At 36.0% G+C, this 26,802-nt stretch overlaps 1 protein-coding gene across 4 annotated transcripts in view; it reads right to left on the bottom strand.

Moving 5' to 3' along the window:
* LOC115451191 overlaps positions 1-26,802 on the bottom strand; it is a 144,780-nt gene that overhangs the window by 32,836 nt on the left and 85,142 nt on the right. For all 4 annotated transcript variants that reach the window (XM_037437707.1, XM_037437706.1, XM_037437709.1 and 1 more), the window contains 6 exons: positions 21,314-21,399; positions 20,933-21,001; positions 15,901-16,027; positions 13,569-13,743; positions 11,308-11,503; positions 10,633-10,737 (listed from right to left, as the gene is read on the bottom strand). In XM_037437707.1, coding sequence (XP_037293604.1) covers positions 10,633-10,737; positions 11,308-11,503; positions 13,569-13,743; positions 15,901-16,027; positions 20,933-21,001; positions 21,314-21,371 — 730 coding nt within the window. In that variant the 5' untranslated portion in view covers positions 21,372-21,399. The remainder of the gene's footprint in view (positions 1-10,632; positions 10,738-11,307; positions 11,504-13,568; positions 13,744-15,900; positions 16,028-20,932; positions 21,002-21,313; positions 21,400-26,802) is intronic.

Here is a 26,802-nt window from a genome sequence, read left to right as displayed (position 1 = left end):
TAGCAAAATGTTTGATTTACAACTTACTAGACCAGATCCATTTTAATGAGTTTACTGATTTTTTACAGATACGAATACAATATCTAGTATTTACGTGGTAAGAGCACAACCTGGTTCATTGCACGGTAGGTTGCATTTAGCTGTCATCTTTAGCTTTAGTATATCTTGCCCTATGGAGATAATCTCGTTAGTGCCAAATACGAAAAATAATTTTAGATAATACATAAAGAACATTTTAGCTAGAATAGAATAGATTCGTGGAGTCAGAACAGCAAAAACAAAAAAAGAACTGGAAAATATTTTTTTGTTTATTTGGGAGCAACTGTGCAGTACCGTCAGGGAATGTACCAGGGGAGCAAAGACGTGCGGGCGGTATGCGACGGCGACCGGCCGACCCTCACGCCAGATAGCGAGGGTCGCCTCGACCCGCGGGGAGACTGTCTTTGTAGGTCTTGCATGGTCAGGGTTGTCAAATGCCGGAATAGTTTATAATAATAATAATTATTATTATTATTCCTAATCATTACTGTCATAATTCCATTATTACAGATCGGAGATAAACTGTTGTTACTCTTTACCACTGTTAATATTATAATTGGTAATAAAATAGAATAAACTATTATTGTTTTGAAATATTGTGTAATTTAAGCTGTTTTATGTCCTATTTACCGTACCTAGTAACTAGGTTGAAATAATCAGGACTGTATATTACAATATGTAACTAGTGACATAGTACCTTCGTATCTGATAATGTTACTCGTTTACTTCAATTTATGATTAGGATATAAAAAATGTAATTTTCTTTGGACGTGTAGTGGTATAAGCAGCACCTGCGCACTTTCAATGTAAAATATGTTCAATTTATATCAATATTATGTTACGTATAATTTTATATCGTATAATTTGACATTCGCAGGTGGTGGGCCCAGCGCGCAGTTAATAAACATGTAAAAAATAAATATTTGGAGCTGAAGCTTACACATGGAACACCTCTGTGTGTTTTCGCCGAAGACAGAAAAAGCAGCTACTCGTAGTTACCACGATAACTTGAAATTAACACCAAAAATTTGTGAATCCTCCCAAATTTTTCAGTAAATATTATTGTTCTTTCCCTCTTTTTTACCAGAATCCAGCTCTCCTAATTCTAAAACAGCCTACAATATGTTTTACAGTATGTTTTATTAAAGAACGAGTAATAAATGCTCAGCCCTGCGTACGGGAAGCGCGCCAAATGTTTGTGACGGGGCGCGGCGGGGACGGGCGGCCGAAACGGTCCGGCGCGGCGCGGCGTACAAATATTCCACTTGCACTATCTAGTTATCTGGCGAACTGCGCCGCAGTTATCTGTAAGGTCAGCTTTTCTAATACTAATTAATATAAAAATATGATAATGCTTGGTGCTGGAGAATGCTTAACGTAGTTGTAAGGTATTTAATTTCATGATTGTTAACAATTTTGTCCGTGATGCATTCCTAAAAGATATAAAACTGGTATTATAAGACACCTTTAATATTTTAGAAAGATAAAAGCTGATAATAAACATTACAGCGCCCGTACACTAACGCCATCATCCAGAATTTCAATACAACGCGGCTTGCGCTCATTACTATGAACATTCCAAGTTTAATATCGTAGTGTTCAAACATTACCCTGGCTGCAAAACTTTAAACTTAAAAAAAATGCAATCGCCATAGGAAAAGCGATCGCGACTATCGCATACGTGAAACTTACCACCATTACTCTACAAATAATTAATTACGTTACAAGTATTTAATTACTATAATCACTATAACCTTCAACATATAATAAAAACAGCATAATATTACAACGCGATGGCATCCAACTATCCAAATATCTCACGCCTACACAAAGAACTTTGAATATAGACCTCTAATTACGAAAAGGTGTTACCACTAATCAGATGCGAGTATTCTTCTAAAGTTAACCGTCGATATTTGCCGAGATCTCAGCCCGAGCACGACACATAATGTATGCACCGGTAAACAAGCAATTAACTTACTTGAATGTTTGTCGAACGGACTCAACCGGACCGGTTAAACGTTATGACGCAATAAATATTGTTTCACGGCTGATATTTTTTTTAATTACATCAGTATAATGAGAAGTAATAAACATAAAAATGTACAGAATGAATTGTATATTGCTGTTGAGAATTAAAGAGCAATAAAAGTGGAGTTATATGTGGAAAGTAGATATATATAGTTCACGCTTGTCCCGATGGAATAAAGTGTGAAATATCTAAGCACATTGCGAGCTTTTGTTCATTCTTATGTCGTTTAAATTTATTTATCTCAGGAATTAATTTACGGAAATAAAATCCTTAATTGATGCCTATAACATCTGTATAACACAGATTCTACCCATCAAGTTACGAGATAGATTTAATATTAATAATTCCTGTGCGTGGATTAAGAATTAATCCTTTTTTTGTTTTGCAAATGCGCCAACAAATGTAAAGAAATTTTGTCACATAACTAGCTTAGCCGCCACTTATGAATCTAACTAAACATTACCAAAATTTCGCAACTCGCGTTGACTAATAATTTATCACCAAGTACCCACACTCAATGGAAGTCATTATCACTGATACCCTACATTTCTCTCACTTCTAAACTATTCAAAAGAATGGTAACATGTTCTCGGCTCATCTCTGTTGTAACCGGATACGACGCACAAACCAATCACGGCCACAGCATTGTCAATAATGAAGCCCGCATTGTGCAGGAAATGAACATTGTAATGCCCCAAACTGCTATTGGTTTCTGATTAAGATTTTAAATCAACTACGGGACCCTAAATAAGGGACATTTACAACCCATGTCGCGTTTTAAATAAGAAATTTGTTGTAATTATTTACAAAATTGTTATGTGTCGGGGTTTTGTAACTTCTGGAAATTAGAATCAATCTTTTTAATATCTACATAGTTTCTGTAACGGTATATCTGCGTCCAATAAATTTAAATATAATTCATCGCGCTTACAAAGACAAAATCAGAAAGACGTTAAATACTTAATACATTAATTAAGTATATCGTCAGTTGTTTTAATCACGTCCAGGCCATAGTTGAAATGAAATCATATTTTCTAAAATAAATAGTAGTGAATCATTCATCACCGAGTGCCGAGTGTCGACCCTAATCGACAACCCTACGCATTGTTTGTCTGAGCATTTCCAACTTCCAAGTATTCATTCGTTGAACAAACGAAATATACTTCTGCGGCCCTAGTAGCAAATAAATCAAATGTATACGAAATGTTATTTCGTCATCAACCCACTCACTCGCTTTGCGGCAATGGCATTTAATGTTATATCAATCTTATCGTATTCATTTACTAGGATTATTTCTTATACATTTAAAAATGAACTTTATTTTATTAACTGGAAGTATTAATTTCAAGTAACATTATCAAAACTATAATATTACAAAATCACAAGAGTACTCCTTAACATTATGAGCGCCTGGTACACGAAAGTCAAAACCTCTAGTCTGTAGAGACTATTTTTCCTCCATCACAGGCTAGGTAATTTAATAAATACCACAAACGCAAAAAAAGAATACTAACTACTAATATCTATCTATATATCTATGAGCACTAAAAATATTTTTGCGAAAATAAATTATGCTGGCTACCTTTATTTTAGAAGGTAATTTGGTGGGTTATAAATAATAATAATTAAATATTTTTTTTTAATAATTAAAAAATAATTCCTCACTTTGAACCCTAACCGGCACTGGCCTGGGTCTTGAGCTTCGCCATCGGAGGGTCATTATTTTTTTATATGCACGTTTTTTTTAAATATATATGTAAAAAAAAAACAACATTTCAAATAAAGAGAATTGACAATTTAATTATAATTATTTACACATATGCTTAATTGATTCGTTACTTTTAATTCATTAGTTTATCTTAATTGACAATATTTCAAACCTATTTTTCTTACTTTATTAATGATATTATATGAATATTTATTTTATTGAAATCAGAACAATATCCTATTCTCACCATGTACAGAAGGAATAAACAATAAATAAAAACAAAAAGAAACCAAGCAGTCGGTAGCGGGGTTGGTAGCGCGGTTCGCATGTCGGGGCGGCATTAACCGCCACGCATACAGCGTGTTCACAAAAAACACACGACTTTGTAGACTTTTTAGTGGCACAGTGAAAATACAGCCGTAAAGGCTGATAGTATAATGCTTGTTACTAGTTTTTACCTATTTGAGTGGAGTGTAAGATACATAATTTACTAATGAAAAACAATATTTTTTTCTAACTTCTTGATTTGTTTATGTAGTCAATCATAAATCGCTTATAGAGTAGTTACTTGCAACTATATAACAAGTTTCTCATTTTTATAGTATGCGGACACTGACTGTCGCCAGCATTCTATAAATAATTGAAGAAATCGTCAATAAGTTTCCAATATAGTAGAATACAGTAATCAAAAACGGATTCCACAAGGACGTAGCACGAGATAGATAATTCCTTGCAAGTCGTATTGTCGCGACACCCATCATGGACCTGGAGGGAATAAATTCCCATGATACAATGTTATGCACTGTTGCAATCTGACTGATACGAGTGACTTGCTTATTTCAGTTATACAAAATTCATTTGAATATTACCTGTGCCGTATTGTAATTATTTTCTTTAATAATTAATTATTACGCATGTCATAGTGAGACAGATAAGTGTGTGGGTGCAACTTTAAGACGGACTCGTATCTAGTCAAGTGGATACGCTCTAAGGATGAGCACATCTTATGTAACTTTTTAAAATAAAAATTAAGGTGAACTTGGCTTTATATTAAAGAAGTTCCCACTTATATATGTACATAATTCGCACCTACGGATAACAGTCCAGTTACGTGCAATAAAACTTTACTATCATTGCGAAAACGTTACGGCAAAATTCGTTTTCACTCTAATTTCGACACTGCGACACCCAATGGTCAACAAACGGTCAATTTTCAAATATATTAATGTGATTATTATTTTTTATTGCTTTCTAACGCATACGAGCTATCGCATCACCTGATAGTGAGTGGTGATGTAGTAATGTGAATCAATCATCAGACAAGCATCAGTAATTATTGTATAAAATTGACTGCTAAAGTGTTGTAATTTTAAACGAGATTTTAAAAATGTTTTTAGCTTCATTTATACGGTTGGATTACACTTTATATGAAAAACTTCTTTAATGTTCAACAGTTTTACACAGCAGAATTTTTTATTAAAGTTATAGAGGTGCAACCATAGACAAACTACTATATGGCAAAAACTGAGTACAGACTTACAATATTATAAAGTCAATTTACAAAGCTGGTTAACGGACAGTGTCTATAAGATGACTTCAACATAAAGAGTCAGGATGACAAGATCAACACTAATGCAGATGCAGCAGCATGCAGCTCTGTTATTCGTCCTTGATGTTGTTTTTAGGAAATCAATCTATCAACTAAGTGACATAACTACGCGTGTGTTAAAAGTAAAAAGAAAAATATGCGTATCCAAATAGCAGTTGCAACCAACCATAACGATAATTACAGAGTACTAACTGCTTCTACGAAGGATTCAATTTATCTTGCTGATTTGTTACTGGTTCGGGACATAAACAATGTCGTGTCCAAGTTAATGTGCTAATAGCCGTGGTGAAATTAAAATGCAACAATTGCATACATACAAACACACCTGCGCACCGATTAATTGGTTTTGTAATGAGTATCGATTAATTAATGATGCACTGGTACATAAGGGTTGATTATATACATAATTTTACATACAAAATAACATATTTTACATAACAGTTGTATGAAACGATTTCAGGTTTTTCTGCATTTAAATATTTAAAAGTTACTGAAGCAGTTCCAATTTACATGTTAAAGGGTGTAAAGGCGTTATTACCAAGGGACTGGTAAAATATTACAGGCATAATGTTTGTAGTTAATGAGGAATTAAATTACACATGTATACGCAATGCGCCTAGATCATGCTAATATTGTATTGAATTTAGTATCAAACATCTTAAAAAATGTTCTAGTGGTACAAGAATGCTGGCTAGACTTTTATTAGCTTGAATCCTATCTACCCTTTACCACATGTCAAGATCCCGCCGTATAAAGAATTGTTCCCACAATCGTCTAGACCGCAGAGATAGAAATGAATCCTGAATCAACTCTAGAACCAAATCTACAATCCAACAACTAGATTAATTAACTAGTTCCGATACGTTAATCAATCGTCATACATTGGGGTGACGCGAACGCATAGATACCAAGCCGCAACGTTGCTGACTGATTAACATATAATTGTCGGATGCAGAGGCACAACGAGGCAATAAATCTACTTTACAAAGGGCAGCGAACATTACGCCATTACACTTATGTGTGGTATAAATGTCAACACTACTACCAAACGCTGACGACAGTAAACTAGCAACTGTAAAGCTGATTTCCCTTAAAAATTAGGCAACGATTTCCAGTTCTCAAGATTAGCGGATAATTATATAATAATTAATTTAATTCAACTGGTTTTATTTATTAAAAATTACCTACTTTGCACTATATTATGTGTATTAGACCTAAATAAACTAACGTGCACTAAATAAACAAAATATTTGATAACCGTTGTTTGCCTAACCAATAAAAGACCATCAAACTTAGTCCAGCTTGTGGTTTAACGTTAGTTTATTCAGTTGCTAAAACATCTGTGTCACGGCGCGTTCATAATTCACCTTATCTTAGTTTAAGTAACAGACATAGTTATTTCACGGGTAATTGTTAACAGGAAGGAATATCAAAGGGACAAATGGCTGATATGATGGTAAATGTTAATTGTCGCCTATAAACATCTCCAATACCAGATGCACTACCAGCCACTTAATCGTAACGACCTAGAAATATTTATTACCTGTTTTTGACGAAAACCTGATTTTTAGCCCCTCATTGAATCAATTTAACAGCTGGATTAGCTGGCGAAAAGATCACAAATGACCAGCGTGAATAAGTTTCCGAATTTCCGACAAGTTGCAAAAATGACGTGTACTTGAACCGGCGTTTAAAGTCAATATTGATTCACTTAAATGTGGCCCACTAGTGAGATACAGAACGTCATTTTAACTGTTAAAAAAGTTTAACAGCTGTCTAGAACTACAAAGATTGGATGAAAATCCGAAACAAACATTACCTCACATTTTCAGAAACAGAATTTGCTATCTCTCGTTTCCCAACCCATCGGTTGTTATAATTGGACAAACAACTAATTTAAAAGGTCTCCTTTCATAATAGTGATAAATATTATCGTTCACGATAGCTACAAAGATGCACTATCGAGCAAATAGTAGCGGTCCTTCATGTAATTCGCAGAAACGGATCGAGGAAAATAACAATTTCTTAGTAATGCGTTATGTATCTTGACCTGACCAGCAGATAAATGCATGTTGCAACTTGTGATATATAAGTGGGAAACATAATATATGTGATTAACTGCAAAATTATGATTTTATGGTTGACGGCACGCCGCACGGTTGTAATTTAGTTTAGAAGTTAGAAATATTATCAGTACCAAAAATCTTATGCTCGTTTATATAGTTTGCGATATAAAGGGTATTAGTAGCTAGATGTATAAGAAGTACACCCTATTATTAACATGAGACTAAGCTATCTTATAGCCAGAAATATTATTAGTACAAGTGTTTTTCTAACAACCTTTTATTAAAAACATGAATACACTAAAATTAAAACTACGTTACTCTGTAACTTGATTTCTGTGTCAAATTAATCCGACACACGCCAAATTTGCATAAATCTCCATTATAAGGTTGAAAACATACACTAATTACACTGCCAGAAACGTTTATCGGAGATTAACACAATTGGTATGAGTAGCATTATTTTTTTTTTCATTTTTGACGTACCTTTAATTTATAAAAAATTGATGTCATTGGTACACACTTTTCCAAGCATATTGCGGATAAATATTTGACTTATTGTTATCACCGATCTTCTCAACGTCAATCTATGGGCAAATCGTATTTTATATATCTACTCAAAGTATAGTCCCACGTGGGAATAAACTTTGTCGCTAGAGGCAATAAGAAAAAGAAACTAATTATTGTTTAATGGACTTAGTGAAAGAAAAACCGCACGCCACAACGTATTCAAAACTACAAAATGGCGAGCATGTCATTAACAAAATCCATAAACATGAGCTCCGCACGACAAAGAAAGCCAATCCCACATGAATGTTTTTACATTTGCAATTGGACGCGGTGCGTGATTGCAACTGTATCGGAGAGTAAAATTACGATTGAAACGTGTGTGATGGGAGGTTAGATTATTTGTAAATAGTCGCTTCAATGGTTATTTGTACCACCGACATTTTAGGATTTACGTATCGCATTTATGCGTAACACATAATAATTTCGGAAGAAACAAATTACGTAACTTATTCGCTCAATAAGGTGTCATTAAGCCAAAATAACATCGGAGAAGATCCACCTGCAATTGTTATTAACATCCAAAATTTTCCTAGCCCGTTACTAAACGTGTATTGGTTGAAAACCAAAAACATAATAGAAACACATTCCTTAGATTCCTTTTAATGAATAAAATTGATAACAACGCGTTTAAAATTCAAGTTCCAACCACATTATAATCAACATAAGAATTTAAAAGATGTTTGGTAACAAAAACTATCTTCTTTACATATTTATCGATGGGGTTAACGGAATTATTGACACGACTCCTAGTGGGGGAGCAAACCGGTAGCCATTTTGTGCCAAACATTTTATTAAATTGATTACCATTCGGATATAAATTGCCAAAGGCGAAATTATAATTTGGAACGAACTGGCCAATTTTAATAAAAAACCGGAATATGAAACGAGTCCATTTGTGAGAAATGCTAAACTCAAGCGCCAATCATCAGTTCCGACTGATTATAATTATTTCCATGTTGAAGCATGGCGCTTGTTTTGACAGAAATGTTTTTACCTTTATTTTGGTTAACGTTATAATAGAACATAGTATATGATTGTCAACAAGGAAGATTTTATACCCGATTCCCGAGTGGATTAAAACTTAATGCTATATTTTTTCATATTTGTCTGGGTTTGTATACCCCAGATGGTTTAAGTAGGCGGCCTGTCCTAAAAACTAAATGAAATTCTTGTTGAACTCATATATCCATTGAATAAGCGCTCTGAGATCAATTATAATTAACATTATTCCGTTTAGGTTAAACATCGAGTCCATATGTCGCTTGACATATCAAAGAAGTTTCGTTTATATATTTCGAGAAATACAGATTATGTTTCTATAGACAGAATGTTATGTTTGTTGATCCAATATTTTCGTAGTTCAACAAATATTCCTATAACTCATGTTTGGTGATTAAGTTATATGGAAAAGCAGTGCATATGAGCAGTTACGGTCCCGCGAGGTATCAGGAATGGTATGGGATTAATTTTATACAAAAACTTATGGTCCATAAATTGTCACTCTGTTCATACAGGATATCCAGTCCTGCCACCCGAACCCCCACGGCTGTGATTGAAGTTTAGCCAATTAGCGCAGACACGTAAATTTGTATATAGACAGAATGTTATACCCACCTCTAATTATCTATGCCTGCTAATATGCCTATCACTAGGTATTTTTTGCAATACAAAGAAATGTTAGCATTTGACTGGCCGCGACTCAAAGCTCTACCCCCAATTAGATCAGTTGGAATCCGGCCAAACCCCCTCCAAAGGCGAGGCCGATTTCTATTTTACTATACAAACAATTTTTCCGAATAAAAACCTACAGCGCAATTATCGTTAGAAAACATACTTAGAGTTTTCTTTAGTCCCAAACGAATTAAGTCCAACATAATAAAAAGTACATTATTTTTCCTTTAAGTACTTTGAAATGTTAATATAAACCACAATTAACGAACAGTTAATACCGAGATAACAATCGCTCAGTTTTACAACGAAGGAAATAGTGAGTTTAAAAAACCGGTAAATAATTTCTAGTAGTCTTGCAATCGCGTGTACGTTAACATTCGATTCGATACGAAACTAGTAGTTTGTATTGCGATTCAAATCCATCGGTGCTAACGACTTCATACGTCTTAACCAATACCTAAGCGCCAATGCTAAATAAAGTGGAGCAACCTGTAACTCCGCTTACGTACATACAATCTTTTGTCTTAGTGACCAGATATTAAAGTCTACTTTCGCTTGTGTTTCATTGTATTCAGCCTTCAATAGTTAATTTACTTTTTTTTTCATTACCAAGCGCATCATAGTAAATACATAGTGGTACCAGGCTCGCATAGCCGTGCGGAGGTTTACTCGGAACGCCAGTAGCGCAACTATCGAACAGTATCGATAGCCGAACACAGATAGAGGCCGGTTCCAACGTGGAGCCACGCGACTTGTGTGCCTAATATAAATAAAATACATTTTTGTTTACTTACTGGCTTGTATAATATTAAGTATAAGTAATACTTTTTCTTCAGTCTGGAATATTTTATCATTAAAATAGTTACAAACACCAAAACACAAGGCACAGTGACTCCAGGTAGAAAACCGTTGCAAAAAATATTAAAAAAAAATCACTTACCGATATCGTGTAGCCGTTGTTGGTTGTCTTTCTGCGACAACGCGGCTAATAAGCCCGCGTCTCCTACCCGTTGCCTGGCGACAGCGATCCCGACCGGGATTGAACCTGGGCGAAATAATTATTTTATTACCAGGCACCCAACATGTTATTAGTTCCCAAATAATAAGTAAAGTTCGTGAATAAAGAATGTATCGCTGTGGCACGTTCGATTACTGGTTACCATTACATTTCATTTCATATCGATACAGCTCCCGAGGGAATGAAATTGAAAGCAGTCCGTAGTAAATCATTTCTATATTAATTTTTATCATTCAATATCGAGAAGGAAAATAGACGGAAACGGTATTTCAGTATCGTCGAGAATCGTCTCGCATATTATCGATATTTTTGTACTAGGAGCGCATAAGTTTGTAAGAGTTCTTCATTAAGACTAAAACTGTGTACGCCCAAAGCGGACCAACAATTTTTTTTATAAGTAGTAACGATCAATTAAAAAAATATGTGACTACTATAAATAATAGTTTCCTTCTTTCCCTAGCTAATTACGGCCAGTTTATGATCTCCTGTTAACGATTTTCGATCTAGGTTAGGAAATTACCGAAGAGTTGGTATTGTTTTATGTCGTTGGTCATTTATGATGCACATTGTCAATCTTAACCATGATGAGTACTCTACCATTATTAAGCGAGGCGGGTATCGGCGGATGTTCGGGCTTGTTGCCGGGCGAAGCCTGTTCTAGCTTGACGGCCACCAGCTCGGAGACGTGCAGCTGTTGTGGCTCGCGCTTCACCTGTACCTGCACATTCTGGCCAGCCACGCCGACCCATGTTACAGGATTAGTCCGACTGCAGCCGCCGTCTGTGTGAAGAACCTGGGGGGAATCGCAAAGAACTATTAGTGAATATATTCCTGATTGCAGAGAATTTACCTGACACTTTTCGGTGATAGGTATAATATAAAATGTAAACAATTTAAAAAAAAATGTTCCCAATCCTAACATGTGGATTAGACAAAATATTCGTTTAGATGCAGAATTTCAACACCCGTTCTTTCAATTTCCAAAAAGTACTAAATTTTAAAACCTTAAACATTCCATTTCCTCTTACTAACAAAGATCACGGTATAACATAACGCGTATCAAAATCCGGAAATAATTGCACTGCCATCACATGACGCGCGGCCCAACCGCGAGTTTAGGACGAACCGGTTGTGTCTAGTTCGAACCGGTTCGTGTCGCAGCCACAGAACCGGTACGATCTAGACTCGACCGGTTCGTAAAGGCGCCGCTTACTGTGGGAAATACTTGAGGAATTTTATGCTTTCGGCATGTGAGTATGAAATCGTAAAAAACAATTGAAATGTGTTTATAATGAAAATAATTGACTATTGGCCATTAGCTATCGCAGAAATAGTAATAAGCTTTGTAACGCTTTCCCTTTTAGGGGTAAAAAGGGCTATAACATCCATATTTTACAATTCGCCAGCTATACTATTTTGTATAGAAATGGTTGAGCAACTAATCTATATAATACTAGCGACCCGCCCCGGCTTCGCACGGGTGCAATATTTCTCCACTATTTAATGGATGTTATTATACATATAAACCTTCCTCTTGAATCACTCTATCTATTAAAAAAGCCGCATCAAAATCCGTTACGTAGTTTTAAAGATTTAAGCATACAAAGGTAGGGACAGAGAAAGCGACTTTGTTTTATAGTATGTAGTGATACTTTATGCTACTAGAGCTACTGGTTTATCTGTTTTGTCTGTGAGTCAGAGTTAAGAATTTTATATATAAACGTAGGAGATGCCTACAAGGCAGTGTTGTCATACGTATTTCCCACATCCTGCGACTGTACGATTTTTTTCCATTATATCGCAGAAACTACGCAAATAAACTCAGGCAATCAAAAACTACAACATTAGTTCGCAATATTATAGCATGAAATTCAGACCTTCTCACTTTCACATTTATATGATTAAGAACTGAGGAAATTATGATTGAATGGTCTATAATATTATGAAATCTATATTCTAAAATATAGTCAGACTAGTAGAGCGCTCGGTTATCACGCGGCCACCAATTTGATAAAATTGCGCGGTTGATACCTAATATTGCGTGGAAAAGCTAGGAAATGTATGTTATAACGTCACTTGATATATTAAGTGTAGATATAAACAGTTTATGAGTATAACATCTTTCATTCTACTTTATAAAGCAAGGCAAAGTGCAGTACACTTGCAAAGTGTAGTCAGCAGCAAAAGTAGCTAAAATAATTAAAAAATTCTTAAAAAAAATTATTCTTTTTTCGCTAAAATAAACTACGCTTTACTTTTAATTTTATATAAAGAAAAAGAAAAATTCGATTGAAGTTATTGTATAATAACGTTTTGAGTTTGGTTTTATTTCAACTACTTTTATACATAAAATTATAGTAGCATTAATAGTATTCTTTGAACCAGTATCGTATTCTTCGAAGCCGTAGACTGTTACAATTACTTGTTGAACATAAGTCGATCTTATGTTCAATTATCAAGCCATAATTATTGTGACGGTCAAATCCGCCACAGAGTCTAAAAATTATAATATTTGGCCAGCTGTTCACATTACAGTTATCAAATTTGCTTTAATTGGCCGACCGGGGAATCGAATTTACATCACGAGATACAGCTGATGAGCGCTCACGTTACACCACCACGAAACACTTTAACTAATAATTAAAATTTCTTTACAGCTAAAACGTACTATTTACGGTGCTACAAAAATAGAACACGGATATATGCATACTATAACGAAATAAATGGGCCCTCAAATGACAAATTAACTAATCACTTTTTTATATGGTAAAATTAATGAGTACCATAATTTCTACTGCCAAGTTTAACTTCCTCTATTCTACTGCCCTCCTAGTACAGCATGACTAAATACAACATACCTTTTTGGGCGAGTTGGTGAGGCAAGTATTGCAGGACCGCTTCGCCTGCTCGGTTTTGATGGTCAGCGGCTGCATGACGCCCAGCCCGTCGATCATCTGCCGCGGCTCGCCCGGGCAGCACATTGAGTCCGCCATGCACTTTGTTAGTTTAGCCTCCTCCATTTTGTTGCTCTCCCTATACACAATAAATACGTGAATTTCGTATCTATATCTATACTATTATATAAAGCTGAAGAGTTTGTTTGTTTGTTTGTTTGTTTGTTTGTTTGTTTGTTTGTTTGTTTGTTTGTTTGTTTGTTTGAACGCGCTAATCTCAGGAACTACCGGTCCAAACTGAAAAATTCTTTTTGCGTTGGATAGCCCTATGTTCGTGGAGTGCTATAGGCTATATATCATCACGCTATACCCAATAGGAGCGGAGCAGTAATGCCTAATCTCAGGAACTACCGGTCCGAACTGAAAAATTATTTTTGCGTTGGATAGCCCTTTGTTCGTGGAGTGCTATAGGCTATATATCATCACGCTATACCCAATAGGAGCGGATCAGTAATGGCTAATCTCAGGAACTACCGGTCCAAACTGAAAAAATATTTTTGCGTTGGATAGCCTTTTGTTCGTGGAGTGCTATAGGCTATATATCATCACGCTATACCCAATAGGAGCAGAGCAGTAATGGCTCATCTCAGGAACTACCGGTTCGACCTAAAAAAAACATTTTGTATTGGATAGCCCTTTATTCGTGAAGTGCTATAGGCTATATATCATCACGCTATGACCAATAGGAGCAGAGCAGTAATGGCTAATCTCAGAAACTAGGAGTTTGAACTAAATAATTCTTTTTGTGTTAGATAGCCTTTTGTTCCTGGAATGCTAAAGGCTATATATATCATCACGCTATGCCCAATAGGAGCGGAGCAGTAATCGCTAATCTCAGGAACTACCGGTTCGAACAGAAAAAATATTTTTGTGTTGGATAGCCCTTTGTTCCTGGAGTGCTATAGGTTACATATCGTCACGCTATGACTAATAGGAGCGGAGCAGTAATGAAACATGATGCAAAAACGGGGACAATTTATTAGTTTTGAGAGCTTCTGTTGCGCGCGCTGCGTAAACGGTTAAAGTTATGCAACAATAATGTATGACGGGATTGTTCCTCTTAAAAGTTCTACAAAAATATATCATAAAACAAAGTCCCCGCTGCATCGGTCTGCCCGAACGTGTTAAACTCAAAAACTACCCAACGTATTAGGATAAAATTTGGTATGGAGACAGTGAGACCCTGGGAAGAACATAGGCTCCCGGGAAAATATATAGCGTGACTTTTATAACGGAAAACTTTAGCCCGAAAACTTTAAAACGCGGGCGGAGCCGCGGGCAAAAGCTAGTTTTAAAATAAAATTAATTTTGGGAGATGTAGTTAGTAGCTTGAAAAGACAAGTAAAATGGCCGTTTGAAGATAAGCGCCACAGCGGGTAAATCAGAAGCGTAAACAATTAAATATAATAGTATCTACTACTTGATCTATGACTCTAAAAGTCGACCAAGATAGCGCTGCGTTAATGAATAACTTTGATGAAAGCAGTGGCTACTATAAAACATTGTTAATGCATACATAAATAAGTTATAGGTGGAAAGGACAGTTACACACATATACACACGATAGTTAAAAACAAGAAAGCATTTAACAAAGTCAGTCGATCAAACTTTAGGCTAATAGAAACTTACATCAACTCTCTCAGTCAAAACAATCTAGTTACAAACTAAAACCTGCTTTATAGAAACGAAAGAACAGAACACACAATTCAATAACGCAGCCCGAAGCTCTAAAATAAAGTGATTTTATTGAGCCATTTTTCTTATATTTTCGTGCCGTGTAATAAAGTTAATACTGTCGCCGTTGCTTCCTGGAAGCGAGTGTCGTTTATTTTCTCAAGTTTTTACGACGGCAGCTCTAAAGTGTTTAGGCCTTTCAGCGCTGAACTTTTTATGCAGGAAACACGCCTTCAATGGATCCTTAATTTTGAAACGACTTTAGAAAATGCAGCGATAATTTGCGAAAAGCTGACAACGGCGATGAGCTTGAGAATCGAGCTTAGAGCACTCGACACGGACTACATCAAAAACAAAATTGACGCCAAAATCTTATAAATTTTTAACACTTTGATGTCTTAATTGGAGACAAATAGTTGTTTCCTATTATTGTGAATACAAACAGTATCATAATTTCTCTTAAACTTCAAAGTAACATCACATAACCAATCTTACAAAGCACCGCCAATATTTACACTCGTTTCTGTCCTTTAAGAAGTAAACATAATACTCGTATACTGACTTGTCAGCTAGCAGCACCCGTTGCGAGCAGTTGAGCAGCTCAAGCTGCAGCGGCGAGTATGGAGAGTTGGGCGGCGGCGTCGGCACACCGAACGTCGACAGCGACGTCGAGAAGAGGCTCTCGGTCACTGCACACAAACATGTTATTGAGTTTTGTTCTCCTGGTGATCAGCTCTTTTAGGAATAACAATAAAATTTACGTTATTTACGTCGCGTTATACAGGATTAATATACATAGGCAGCTATATCTACTGTTCAGGTCCGATCGACATTACAATTTTCATATAACTTTGAATTGAGTAAATCCAACTTTGTATTTATACGACAATCACAACGATGCGCTCTATATCTGGATTCTAGATTCTTAAACGTGTATTATATGCTCTGATTGGGCCTTTGGAGGGCCTGTGTTACCAAAACAATAGAAATAAAAAACATCTTTTAATATATTTCTCTCTTACTAATAAACTTTTTTAATCACTGATTAATAAAATATTGTTCAGTTGTATGTCTAAAAATTCTTTTACCATCTTAAACATATCCCAAAATTAGAGTTATTTTTCCCTGGGAAAAATATTACGCAGGCGGCATTTACTTCTTACTCTTTCCAATATTGTAACTACGAATGTTAGTGAAAACATAGCAACCGCTGAACGGATATCGATGAATTTTGACACACGAATAGACCATATCTTGAATTAACATACAGGTTTTATGTTGCTTTACTTACTTATCCCGGTAATTTGCTCCCGTAGGAAATATATGAATTTGTCGTATAGGATCACTACAGTGATTAAAGTATTTTTGTCGCAGGAAAGCGTCTTTACACAAGCAAAGCCGCAAGCAACATCTAGTGTCCCAATAATAATAAAATTCCCACAGCCCCGTGTAGTTGACAGTTTGTTCCTAACAATCCCGAAGAGTTTAATTACGGCACGTCACTCGGCAGCGCGGCACACATGCGTCCTGGGAAACGACAAAACGGCCGCCATTAGTTATGACGTCAGCGTGACGTCACGAACTAATGGACCGAAACCGACCCAAACCACTTGTTTCAATTGTACTACGCCAAGGATGATAAAATTACTACAGATCGCCAAACGTTGACAAATATCAGCATTTGATCGTAGAACGGACTTTGAAATTTAAAAATCGAACTCCTCTAAATGCCGTTATTGTTATGGATATTAGGATTCAGTGTAAGATATAAGACCACGCAATCACAGAAGAAGTAGATTAATTTGATTCGATGCAAGTTAATACAAATTCATCGGTCATGCATTTTAATCACGAACTACTGATAAATCTTTAAACGGGAAAACCTAAATACCACTGGCCAGAAATGTTCTTTTAAAAAATATAAAAAGGTTTTAAAATTTTAAGCGTTTTTTAATGTCTTTATACTTTAAATTGTGGGTAAACACGCCACCACTCACTGAGATGTAGTTCATACAATTCCTTCACCTTAATTGTATAATACTGGCAAACTTGGCGTGACATTATTTGATACACTGTATAGTCTGTTTGAAAACAAAAACACGCTACACACCAATTCAGTAATGAGCATCGATATATAATATGTACTACGTGCTAGATTTGGCGTTCCGAACATTCACTGTGTTCAACTGAATTTAACTGTCACCCATTCAAACTGATTCTAGTATGGTATCAATATTGATGCTTGTGGTTGTGTACGGAGTGGCGTTCATAATATAAAAACACGAGTCTAAGTGCAAACATGGATGTGAATAAAAAATATTAGTCAAATAAGTAAAATTATTTTTTGTTCAAGTGAATAAATAAGTTATAATAGTGACGTTTTGGTTGCCATTTCAGTTCAGATGTTTAAGAAATAGTTTATATGGACGTTCGTGTCTATAGAATATACGTCAATGGTAATGAGTGAGATGTCATATACGAGTATCGTAAAATATCTTATCGTGTCTTGCTGCGTAAAAAACCTTTCGCGGAATAAAACTCCAAGGTTGTACTTTTACAGGAAAATCTGTACTAGCTCTTGTTTGCGGCTTCGTCCGCTTGAAAGTTATTCCGAAGTACTACCCAGGATAAAAACTAGCCTATGTCCTTCTCAGGGTTTCATACTGTCTCCACATCAAATTCCATCGAAATCCGTTCGGTAGTTTTGAGTTTATCGCGTTCGTTTAGACAGACAGACGCTGCAGAGGAACTATAATACAGATTTGGGTCAAAATTCGTTTCACTCTGCAGAACAGTTTTTGCGTTTACTTCTAACAAACATTTAAACATGTTTAGGAAATGAGCCAACCCCTATTTTCATACGGCCACAGCAAAGTGACCTTACTGTACTATATGGTAAGCGGAGTGCCGTCCAGATACAATGTCGCCTGAAAAAGATCGTCAGTCGACACATTTATGCCGGCCTATTTGAAGCAGATATATACAGGCTCGTTCCGGCCCGCGACGTACTCATGTGGGTCACCATGGCAGGTTATAACACCTTGTGTACGGTGGTCGCTATCCGGACGGATATAAAATATATCCTATCACCAACACTTTTGTCTAGAAATGGAATACTATAGAAAATGGATAATAATAACCAGAAGCTTGCCGTAATGTCAGTTGCCATAGATTATTTATTAATCACAGAGTTACCAGTTTGCGGAAATAAGTCAACCGCTGTTTCTGGCTCCGTCGTTAATTACTGCAGACAGGCCGTAAGATTTCTAAATTGGCCTTTCGATTGGCTACAATTGGCAAGGACATCTTAGCTGGAGACCGTGGCGACTCCTTACCTGGGTTTTAAAGGCTTGTCAGTCATTCAAGCTAAGAATTCCGGATTGAAGAACATTGTAGACAGTGTAACGATTGGATTTAATAAAACTTAACATCTCATGTCTCACGATGGCGAGCGCAGTGGAATACCAAACAATACTTTTCTCGTCTCGTTATTCAAAGCGATAAAAAAAGAATTTTCTCAACTGGGCTGTTAAGATATTAGATGACTGTTTTTAAGTTATATTTAATCTTTTCGGATTCCCTGAAGATCTCAAACGGCGTTTCCATTGTTTTCAAAGACTAAACGAGAAAAGGCGTAGAGGTCGAGAGGTAATTAACGTCAGACGGACCGCAAAAAGTGTTTAATTATATGGAAACGGCATTCAGACGCGCTTTTTGACGAATAGACGAAGCTGAACTTCTAAGGAAAGTTCAACAATGGCCGCCAATTTGAGGCATTCACAATGTAAGCCAGATTCGCCGCATATCTGCCATGGGAAACTGACGTAAAGGATCCAACTGAGCATCAGTTGCTCAGTTGCACTGGTCTCCAACAGCGATGCGTGAAATCGAATCACCGTGACCAAAGATCGCGAAATATGACAGACGCGTACAAAAAACACATCAGTTTTTACACGAGTAGCGACTGTCCGACGGCATTACACGCTTGCCACTCACGGATGGGTATTAACGTATTAATATCATTTTATATTATAGGGGTTGTACGGCTGCGCTTGAGGATAGAAACACAAGCATGTAATAATAATATCAAAACAAATCATTTATCCCCGAAGTGGTAGAGTTGTTGAGCTACGGAACCTACTTTTCGCCTGTGTGTTTCATCCTGTGATGTAATACGCGGCGAGCCTGTCGCCATATCCAAGCTGATACTTAGTAGAAAAACCCCGTATGGCTTTATTGAACTGGAATTTGAACCCGATACCACAAAGAGATTTCGTATCGCGCACGCAATATAACTACGCCAACGAGACAATCTATAATCATAATATCAACTATGTGATAATGTGTTCTCCCACTGCTGCGCTCCGTCATCCTTTACTACTTTAGACTCACTCGCTACTCTATTACGAGTTATTTTACAATACTCACACAATACTTCTTAATTTTGTCCGACAATATTTTAGAAACTAATTAAACAGATCTATTGAGGAGACTAACAACTCTCTAGTGCATCTGTATTTCACAGATGGTACATTAATTCTTTATGTAACTTAAAATTCTAAAACACTGATTCACTGTCGCATCATTAGTAAGTTTAGCTTCGACGAAAAGCATTAAAGTAAAACAAAATCTAGTCTCAATAGCAGCTCACTTGCAACCGTTGTACCAAAAAGTATTTATTTAAAATACTGGATATTTATTTCCTAAAGTTAAACGGATCAATTATTACCAGAAATTATACGCAATTGTTGACTAAAAAGTTACCTCGTCTGAGCATGCGCAATGGCGTGGCAATTCGCCCGCATCAACATATACAAGTAATTCCGACAGATATTACAAAAGACGATTGTTCATAGGTGCTCTATCTAAAAGAGGCTTAAAACTATTTATCTCATTTCAATTTTAACATTCGATATAATCCATACTCCATCATATCCAATCAGCGGGGGTCTGGTGCGGGGTGCGCGCGGGCTGGCTTGCAGGGTCCGTGGACCCACGTCGTGCCGTCAGCTCGTATCTTCACGGCTGTCGCTCGGGGCGTGTGGGGGCGACCCGGCTGACATCACACTGACGTGTGTGCACGTCATATTCTCGTATATATTTTGTGTATACAGTGGAATTTCAATTTTATTTATATAAATACACGCTCCCTGTTATATTTCTTAGAATGTTTACTAGAGTTTCGCTTAATAAAGAAGTCTGCGTCGAAATCAATCGTTTTTTTTTAAATGATAAATCATAAAACACTACTATTTTAATTGAATTTTACGAAGATCTAATGCATTTGCATTAGAATTAAATTGCAAAGCTAGTTAGCTTTTAACACACTGTACGCAAGCACCTTTAAACGCAAGTTGGTACATTATTTTGAAAATCTTATAATAAATTCTTAGATAACGATGTTTTCTACACTGTTAGTAAAATAATTAGGTAATAGATTAGGCGATCAAACCAACACGGCAATCCGTTTTAACCATATAAACCAAACAAATACCAGAGAGCATAATTACAGAATTAATTAACTAAATCAGATATGAATCCATCCGTTCCTATCACAGTATTGTAGATAACAATTAAATATAACAATAGCTCACCTTTGTGTATGGTCGGCCTGTTGGCGCCCTGCGTGGGAAACAGCGAGTACAGGGGGAATCTGCTTAGACCTGCACAGAACAATGCACTCATGACGTCCTAGTAACTACAGCGTATATCAATTAAAATTTGTTTTATTTATTTACCGTTATACGTATATATTATATAGCTATGAATTGCAACTACTACTCTACTTTCCACTATTGAAATAAAAATAGGTAGTTTTTCCATGGCATGTAGTTATCTTGAAATGAAAATGGTCGAAAAAAACAACAATTTAATGTGATTTATTACGGCACAAAAAAAAGTCAAATAATAATAAAAAAAACCCTCCATGCTTTTTCATAAAAGGCATAAAGACAGAATATACCAGGAACGCATACCTTGCTGGAGGTCAGAGGGCGGGCGGGAGCGGGCGCCCCCCGCCGCCCCGCCCAGCATCGCCTCTCGTGTTGGACCACCTCACCAGCTGTGAACAACACACGCACATTACTAAACAGTACACACATACAAAAGTTGTATGGAATTAATTAAGCCTGTATCCATTAAACGTAGTGATAGCATCGGTCACGCTCGCGCCGTACATTTGCGAATTATGTAAAATGTAAATTGGAATCATTTATTAGTATTTTACAATTGTGCGTTGAGAATGGTGCAATTATTTACATGAGCGTTGCGAGCAGTAATCAGGAGCAATTCCCTCGTTATACAGTTGGTGGCACGCGAGGTTCGAATGGATGCACAGCGGCCACTAGTTTACATTAATCGCCGTGTACGAATGCGAAAGTTAATTCGGTCTAGTGTTTAAATACAACTAAAGAGTCGAGCAATTTGCTCGACTGAGGCTAGTGCGTTAAACAGTAGCACCTACCCAAAACTGCATTATACACGGTTCTGAATAGCGTGATTATATGACGTTTTAAAATGGTTTATTATGGCGGGCCCCAATAAAACTCGTTCTACTTCAGAACAGACAACATACTTGTTCATTATTGCTTGGCGGTTGATAGACAATGTACCACCAGACACTATAGGCTAGTGTGCGAGATATTGCCCGAGCATTAGCCTACCTAGGTTAATAATATAATTTCGCAATAACCAAGAAAAATTCTCTACAACACTTTCGGTAATTCTATTAAGAGTTAACAGCAATGGCGTAAGTGTAACTTAATAGGAACTGAGGGGTGGGATCACAAAATTTCGCCTGTAATTCGATAGTGTTCCTTCGTATTGATTGCCTCTTTGGACTCAGTTAGGTAATTTTGAAATATATTGGGCAACATCTTTGGATTATGGAGATCTCTATAGCGTATTTTTAATTACTAAACTTTTAGCTTCTAGAATATTTGGTCTATGTGCGAGGATTTGGAAATGAATTCAACTTCTTACAGTATATAGTCGTTAGATTCAAAAAAACTTATACAAATAATTACCCGACCTGGATACGGATACCAAAATTGCTGTCCACAAGTTCGTTACTAACAGACCAACATGACGGTCAAAAATGTAAACCCATTTGTAACGTATATAACCAATAACTTTTAAACAACATCCAACGGTTAACTCTATTAACACAAATACAGGTTCAATAAAATGTACAAAAATAAACAATTGCCAACGAACAATAACAACTAGCGATGCCGATGATGAATGACGCAACGAGCAAAAATATAATACTCCATTAATCACACGCTTTCAAACACCACGCAATTAGTTCGCGGAAACTTAGCGTATGAAAATAACACGAGTTTTTATCTTTTTTGTATGAATATATGATTGGCGAAGGCAGACTTCAAACAATATGTTGGTTGCCATCATTTGCATATTTTACTGTGCTTAAATAGTTTGGAATTTGTGCACGATATGGCGATCGTCCCCTATATCATGGGATGCAATACATGGCGAAATATGAGTGAACTGGTTGCACCTCCGTCTGCCCCTTAGGAAATATACGTAGTGTGTTTGATTTTGAATCAATACATTAATTAAGTATTATTCTTTGCAATTCTCTAACCACAGCTGTAGATATATAGCCAGATTAAGGACAAAGTGCAAGAGATGTGAGAGAATTTCAAGTTTTCGAAGCCGACGTTAGATGCATCTTGGAAGACAGTTTTATACTGAAGTAGAAGTTGTAGTTCTTCCGTATCCAAGTTGATCGAAGGACTCGTCACTTGATTGAACAGTGGAACGATACAACTAGGTTTGAAAGCCGAGTGCAGCAAAGATTTCCGCAGAGCAGTGGTTTGCTAAATAAATTTTTGACATCAAAAGAGATCGACCGTCGACCGGTTTGTATATTTCTGCTGCCTCTGCTGTTTAGATATTATATACCTATACCTAAGACATTATAGGCAATTTTAAAGAATGTTTAATATTGTCAAATGTCATGTCCCAATAAAGTATCATCGATTCTAAGACCAGCCCGATTTGTTTTAACGATCGGAAATCGAAATCCATTATACAATTGGAGGCGTGCAACAATCATTTATAGGCACTTTTATACAAATATATTTTACAAAATGGTATTAATATGTTCTGTTTACAACTTGTAGACTACTATACAATAGTATACAATAGTGTATTTCTATTGATAAAATAATGCTTATAATAACATAGTTCAGTATTTCCATGTACCCCCTACAAACAAACTTTAATTCTGTACGATTATATTGTTATAGATTATATTTCGAATTTGATGTTGGATTTCAAATATTTTCATACGTTATGCTAGCTGTCGCGTGAGTAGTGGAGCAGTGTCTTTATAACGAGATATAGGCGATTGGACGCGACCACACCAAGCGTTGTATCACCCTCTTGCCGGTCATGTTACCCTGGTACACGGCAACGTTACTCACTTTCAAATCTATAATACCAACCAAATTAAAAACTTTGTGAGTGAGAGTGCATTTTTTTTATTTTTGTACATATTTTGTGGTAACTTGATACGCTACTATCTTGTTTTGTATTTGTTAAATGAATTCCTATTACAAAAACTAAAAAAAATAATAAAATCACGTTTAAAAAAACTTGTTTACAATTTAACGCAAAAACAACTGTTGTTTCGTCCGAAATATTAAAATTTAGAAATGTTTCAGAGAAATAAATCTTATTTATTATACATATAGAAAAAAATATATTATTATTCTCATAAATGAATACCTATAATAATATCACGTCTTTCTTAAAGTGACGTTTAGAGATTATGATCAATATGATTTTACTGTATCTAATTACTTGCTTATGGAAAACGACATCCTTGATTGAGACACCGTTCCATTATACCTCTGCCAGCTCGTCAACCTTAGACTATATTAAACTAATATGAAATCCAACTAAAAACTCCGTTTGCCTGAGTAATTTTAAAGCACGAAAGATGCCACTTCATGCAGTTCGGAGACAATGGTGCCACCCCAGTCGTTTAGACATGGCTCCACTACTTATTTGTACGTAAAAAACTGATGACGAGGCACTCTGCTCGGTGTCGCGGCGGGCCGTGTTTACTCTACGCATTCCCGGCGTCGTGTTACTTTTCGCACACCGGCGTCCAACACAACACAACTAGTATATATAAGTGAAAAAGATTTTTTAAACAATTGCCAGCGTAATTTCTAGGTATTATGAGACTTAACACCTTATGTCTTCTGAACAGCGCAGTGGATTGCGACGTATTTGTATTCATAGATCTGTATGGTGTTGCTGTTTAGGGACGGTCGTATCGCTTACCATCAGGCGAGTGCCATGCTCATCTCGTCATTAAACTATAATAAAATATAAACCCGAAATAACTCAGCTAGCATATTATAGGTGATGTTTAAAATACCTCTTTCAATGAACAGCAAAGATTAGCAACTTTATTGGGAAACATATACTTCAATAAGCTCCCTTTTTTCCTTTCTTCTGTCATTAAGTCCACGGCGCACTCTCGATTCCTCTAGCACTGTATTTATGTGCAAAGTTGACCTTAATAGCAATTATTGACAGATTTTCGACATTATCGACAAAGGCAAACTGAGTCAAATGCTTCTTTTTGTGTCTGGTTGTATTCCTAGCCACAAAGAGGAATAAGCATAGATTATTAGTACCTGCATATGTGTCTTATTACCCAGGTTCTGAAACCACGAATTCTCCGAAACCGAAGCCGCGGCGAGTCACTAGCGAACCAACACAGTTCATTAACATAAACTCTATTGTTGCGGCCCGTCAAAATAAAAACATCCAAACCGGGTCAAATAAAGCTTTGCACACACTTATCGCCTTGCATTATGTCACTGCTTTTGAGTCGACATTAAGGCCCGTATTTACAAACGTTACTTAGCTACGTCCTGAGCAATGGAATAAGTCTGTTGCTCACTGCTTTTTGAATGACAACTTTTGTAGTGAGTATAGGGCATTGTATAGGGGCAATGTGATTGGCTACTACTGATATACAACTTTACTTGCGTCGGCTATCAGTTAAATACAGCTAAAGCAAAGAACTGTTACATTACCGTCACTATGCGTTCGAGCGCACTGTGAAAGAGAACACATTATTTGTCCCAGCTTATAACATATACGGTGGACACGTCTAATGACATGCATCCTAAGTGTGAATGCGGTAGTTACGTTACTATTACTTAGAATTAAATGAAACACTTAAAAATCTATGAATTTATTAAAAACACCTTACTTACAATAAATGACTTGGTTTTCTACAAAAGATTTTATATACTGTGAATGTGCGGTGTGCGCCAACCTTTACAGTGTAATTACAAAAAGGTAACCGGTGGTCGGCTCACGGACAGACGTGAAAAACTATATTCATATTAAACAGTGATAGTTATAAATTATGCTAAACCGACTCCAAGTTACTTGCGGTGGCTATGCCATTTAAGTTTACTGAAGGACGTTTTTTACTTAAAGCAATAGAAAAAAAATTAAACCGTCGTAAACAACAATAAGAATTTAAAAAATAGTTTAATTTTATTTCTACGAAAATATGTAAGTAGTAGACTAAAATTTTAAGAAATAATTTAACATTATCCATTACTAGTTACCAAAGATGTAGATTCAACCAAACCCAACGCAAAACACAAATGAAAAAGTCACATGGCAACAAAAATCGCAATTTCATTTACTTGGACGATATAGTAATTTTAGTTCAAAAACCAAACTACTGAAACCATTAGAAAATATATTATGGTCACAATCAAAAAGTATATTAATTCAAATAAAAAAAAAACCAAATCGATAAATAACTTACTGAGTTCTGAGATATATATCGTCGAATTGAGAACCTGATTTTTTTTAAGTCGTTTAAAATTTTTCACGATTATTTTTATTTAGTAGGTATAGCAGCACACAAGCTTTATTGTTTAAGAACATTGTAGTTAGTGTGAGCAATGGTGTAAGCACGTTGCTTCTGAATTGCATAATTATTTCTTATGTCGACGCGAATATTTGAAATTGAAATAAAACTGATTGGACTTAAACTTTTCGGACGATCGTCACCCCAGTCCACCCCGTGACCATGAAGGCTGCAAAGTCGAAAGGTCGGGAATAATTAAACAATAAACAGCGAAAAATTATTTAACATGTTTTATTTCGATGATCCTTCTAGATATTTTTGTCTGTTTGAGGGCTGTCATCGTTGTTATCCTCTGATCTGCCATAGTATCCTCGTTCCGCCATTCAGTTAAATTCCACTACTCTGTTAATAATAGAACTGATGTCATCTTATCTTGAGAATTTAGGCTCTAAACTAACCGAAATATAAGGATTTGTAAATACGACGAATCGCTTTCCGATAATGTGGATACAGATACAGACCAAGTCCTAAATGAACATAATATCGACTAAATTTTAACCCTTAAATATGGATAACTGGAATGTT

Source organism: Manduca sexta, chromosome 12 (assembly GCF_014839805.1).
Source record: "Manduca sexta isolate Smith_Timp_Sample1 chromosome 12, JHU_Msex_v1.0, whole genome shotgun sequence".
In the NCBI taxonomy this organism is placed as follows: domain Eukaryota; kingdom Metazoa; phylum Arthropoda; class Insecta; order Lepidoptera; family Sphingidae; genus Manduca; species Manduca sexta.
This window is presented reverse-complemented; position numbering and strand designations above follow the sequence as displayed.